Source organism: Nicotiana tabacum, chromosome 8, assembly GCF_000715075.1.
Source record: "Nicotiana tabacum cultivar K326 chromosome 8, ASM71507v2, whole genome shotgun sequence".
Lineage (NCBI taxonomy): Eukaryota > Viridiplantae > Streptophyta > Magnoliopsida > Solanales > Solanaceae > Nicotiana > Nicotiana tabacum.
In genome coordinates this window covers 170,612,070-170,616,882 of record NC_134087.1, presented here as the reverse complement: position 1 = coordinate 170,616,882, position 4,813 = coordinate 170,612,070, and the positions used below count along the sequence as shown (strand labels likewise).

At 34.5% G+C, this 4,813-nt stretch overlaps 1 protein-coding gene across 1 annotated transcript; it reads right to left on the bottom strand.

Annotated features, from left to right (window-relative positions):
• Window positions 1-555: 555 nt before the first annotated feature.
• On the bottom strand, window positions 556-3,727 carry LOC107824248 (large ribosomal subunit protein uL13c-like). The gene is made up of 4 exons (XM_016650998.2): window positions 3,393-3,727; window positions 2,175-2,360; window positions 1,504-1,674; window positions 556-865 (listed from the first exon to the last, which is right to left on the bottom strand). The coding sequence occupies exons 1-4, from the start codon at window positions 3,642-3,644 to the stop codon at window positions 749-751; spliced, it is 726 nt and encodes a 241-aa protein (XP_016506484.1). The 5' UTR covers window positions 3,645-3,727; the 3' UTR covers window positions 556-748.
• Window positions 3,728-4,813: the final 1,086 nt, after the last annotated feature.

Genomic DNA, 4,813 nt, shown 5'->3' with positions numbered 1-4,813 from the left:
AATGATAACTGTGAATGATTAAATTGCAGGATCTTTGAAAGAAGTTAAGAGTTGCCTTCTTCCATGATCATGCATTTACAATCATCGAAGCACTATACAGACAAAAAATTATGATTAAAGAACTCAAAGCAGATTATTAGTTACCCAAAACTCTAAACAAAATGGCCAAATCAATTCATCCCATCTTCTTCTCATGCCTCAATTCATATTTACGCCGAACTCAAATTTAAGCTTTGGCAACACAAAAACCCTACAATCTGATATTCAAGTTCTAGTGCTAGAGGCCATCGAGATGTCCTGCTAGACAAACAAACAGAGTCAATTTCTATTTATTCTTTCCCAAAACCAGACAGAAATCAAAAGGTTGACACCATGACACCCATTGACTACCAATACTGCCTGGAACTTAGAATGCCAAATAGAGTAACTTATATAACCCCAAGCGTGAGGGTACGAGAAGAGAGAAGTGAGTGAAAATATTACTGAATCCACTCTGCAGGACAAAGCCAAGGTGAAGAAACATTCATTAGAACTGAAACCTAAAGAAGAATCTCATTTGCTCAAAAAAATGTGGAGGCAAATAAATTTGTAAAGAAACACCTCTACAAAAGCATAAAGAAGAATAGCAGGAGACCAGGAACAGTACTGGAGTTAAAACATGAAGTTACACCAGTTAAACAGAAAAAACTTAAAGGAATGTATCAACAGCCAAAAATGAGAACTGCTCCTCAATTGCACTGTTGGGAGTTCACCGCTGCTTCTGTATCCTCTTGTCTCTAATGGGCAATTCAATGGGTTTCTGAGCCTCATGAGGATGTTCAGGACCTTTATACACCTTAAGATGAGTAAATAATTGTCTACCAAGCTGCACAAACAGAAAACTTAATATATTTAGGATTGAGAGTATATCAAATGTAAAGTATCTTCTTTTACAAAACAAAATCTATATTACTTGTTATCAGTGATTCAAAGCAAAGCAAGTTCAATCGCTACCAAGTCTGACAACTAAATGAACTTTTCAATTTTTTGAAACGAGGAGTACGTGCACATAATAATTAATAAGTAACCCTGAAACATGAGAACATCGTTGTTGCAAAATTCCCATCTGCTGTGTTTAACAGTAAACCATAGCCATGCACAATTGATGTAGGATTAAGGGTACGACATCTGTTAACCCGTACTCTGCCTACAAACCAGCATTCAAAGACGTAATACTCTTTTATGCAGAGGCAAATCTAGGATTTAAAATCATTTGTTCCAAGTGGGATGGTTTATATTTGACTGTACGCGTGTATAGAAATAATACACACACGCGCGAGTCTATTGTAAGTTCCATGGATGCTACAGGAGATGAGAGTTATTTATGGAGTCCCTAATATCTGATAAGTGATACTCTTGTTCCCAACATTATATGTAAATTGCCAAACATCTTAGGCTAATTAGCAATATTAAGAAATTCCATATATATGGAACGGAACTCTACGAATAGTAAAGCATACTGACCCTCCCTTTGGGAAGCATGCCACGGACAGCATGCTCAATGATTCTTTCAGGAATTCTCTGTTGAAGTTGATCAAAAGTCTCCACTTTCATCCCACCAGGTCTGCCAGAGTGTCTCCTATAAAGTTTTTGGGTCCTCTTTTTCCCAGATACTGCAACCTTCTCAGCATTAACCTTTTCGTGTTCAAGTAAAACCAGGATTGCTCAGACATCAAACCACAACAGTAGAATACCAGAAAATTTACAGTTAAAGAGAGCAGGAAAGTGTTAAAGTCATATCATGCATCTCAAACACTGGAGGTCCCCTCCCCAAACCTGGGGTCAAACAATCTAATTTTTCTAATTTACCCAACTAATATGGGCTTGAGGCATTCCGAATTAATATATTTAATGCGTGTGTGGCTTAAGGAAAGTTGAACAAATAACCATGCATAATAAGATTTTATATACAAATGTGACAACTCATAAGAAAAAATCATAAGGAAGCATAGCATGTAACTACAATTTTCATCTTTCAAAAACTTCTATCAAGGTCTTTTAGGACTAGAATATCCAACATTGCTTAAGAATAAAGGATATGGCATTCGTAGGACCTATAGGTCTTAAAGGAAAAAGTAGAGTACCAATGCTTTTTTTTCCTTATGGCAGCACATGCTTTTAGTACAGAAACTTACCACTATGACAAATGCACCCATGTCAACACTTGGAGTGTATGTGGCCAGATTCTTCCCTCTCATATATATCGCTATAGTTGATGCCATTCTTCCAAGAATTAAATCAGTGGCATCAACAATATACCAAGGTTTGTCTGTGTTCACATGGTCAGCAGCCTTGGGATACCATGTCTCATTCCAAATGTCCTACAGGAGGAAACAAGAATATATTATTTGCCATATCTTAACCATTCGATAATGCAAAAATGTTCATAATCTAAATTTTTAACATAAACTGTGCACATTGATTAAGAAAGTAAGTCATACTGAACCACTAAAACTATGGATATCTTTAAATAGTCAAGCCAATATTACTATCAGACCTTTTATTCTCCACAATGTGGGAGATAATTGTAATACTTTATATCGATATGACCTCCCTGACTCTCCGTCTCTCCCGCTCTCGCCGTATTACTGCAGATACTAGAAGCATCATTATATCTTTTGACACAACACCAACACTACATGTGACTTGTTTTTATTATTGCTTAAACGTTAAACAAAAGCCAATGAAATTTTCAAGTCACTGCTGGTTGACTGCCAAAGTAGACTATCTATCCTGGAGACGGATAGAATTAATTAGAACTTAGCTCCTCATGCACTTCTGCAGATGAGCTAGCAACATATCTCGTACAAAAGGAGAATCCTAATACAGAAATACTTAGACCAAAAAGAAAAAAATTGACAAATGAAATGGAGCAAAAGAGGTATAACCTACCACCTCTGTTCCGGTTTATGTGATGCTATTTCCATGTTAGTCTATTTCAAAAACAATCACTTGTTTTCTAAAGTTAGAAACAATTTAACTTAAATTTCTCATTTTTACCCTTAATGAAAAGCCTTTATAAGTATGTTTCAGACCACAAATTTCATAACTCTTATAACCAACAAATGTTATGACATAACACAAGTTTCAAATCCGTACCCACTCAAATAGTTTCCCATAAATTGAAAGTAGAGAGTATAAAGAATAACATACTGGAAGCAAATCACCTAGTTTGAATTCTACAAATAGAGCTCCCACTCATCGTAAATTTACTAAATTGTACTAAAAAAGCTGGAAAATAACAGAGGAATAAATAAAACTATCAATTGTTCAGCTCCGCTAAAAAGAAAAAACTCAAGTAAAACAAGTAAGATAAAAAACAAAAAACAAAAAGGGAGAAATTTTTAGTTTACAGGGCCGTCAATTTCAGACTCTTCGAACATCCACCGTTGGTCAAGAGGAATGTAGGCGGCAGCTTTATCTTGGCAACGAATTTGGGCTGTCCGATTGGTCTTGGCGAGGGGTGATAATTGAAACGACGGCTTCGATAAGGCTGCCATTGAGAAACCCAGAAATGGGGTTTTCTTTGGGGAAGAAGAAAAGGATTTTGGTGAAGTGGAAGCGAACATTAACGAAGAGGAAGAGCAGTGGGTAGCCATTGCCATTATCTCTGAGTCCTCAGCTCTTTGGCTATCGGTTGAAATGGTAACACTGTCTACAAGTAGATAAGGGAAAATAAAAGGAAAAGGTATTATATTATTTTTGCAATATGGTGTTTTTATGGCATCCCTTTCAAAGGGGCATGAGCAGGGGGACAATGGTTCGGTTCCGCCGGTTATTTTATAAAATTTGTATCATATTAATTTTTCGATTATTCTATTATGTATAATCAAATTTAGATATTTTGAAACCGTCCTAATTATATCGGTTTCTCTTCGGTATTGGTACGGTTCGATTAATTTTCGGTATTTTTTTAAATATCATGTAAAATTCATCAGTAGAAGTAGAATGCAATAACATACGTTCTTTTATAAGACTTAGCAAAATTCTCTAGACATTTTTACTGTTTAAAGGGTGATGAATTAAAAAAATGAAAGATGACTAGAGTATAGATCCATCAACTATTCTACAGCAACTCAAAAGAAACCAAGTAAAGGCAAAGAAAATATAAATCACACGAGTAAGATATTAACAAAGCTGTGACTCAAGAATAAAGTCCATAGAAGATTAAATATTCAAAAAGATAAATCTAAATTATATAAAAGGAAACATATTTAATACATTGTAGTTTGCTACTCATAATCGCTAGAATACTTTGTGTCTTGCTAATAAAGATACTTGATATAACTTAGTTTAAATAGAAGTAGCATAATAGGTTTTAGGAATTAGTATTTTTAGTTTAATTACTTGTTGGCTTATAATAGATTTCATAATTCCAAGGCCTAAAGAAAAATTTAATGCATTATTATTTTAAAACTTACTAAGTAAATATATTTTTCACATGTAAAATTTATTCGGTACGGTTCAGTATTTTTTCGGTTTATTTTTATAAAATAAAAAATCTACCTTAATTATCGGTGTGGTTATAGATTTATACAAAAACCTACGGTTTCTTAAAAAGAAACCTAAAAATCGGTTCGGTGCGGTATAGTTCGGTCGGTTTAATCGGTTTTCGAATATCCATTGACACCCCTAGGCATGATGACCCTATCTCTTTTTTCTTAGTTAACATATGGGGGGTTTACTTTTATTCATAAGGGATTTGTCTTTTACACCTAAAAAATCTAAAAAGATCATTTTCTTAAATTCAAAATTGTAGAGGATGATGTACAAA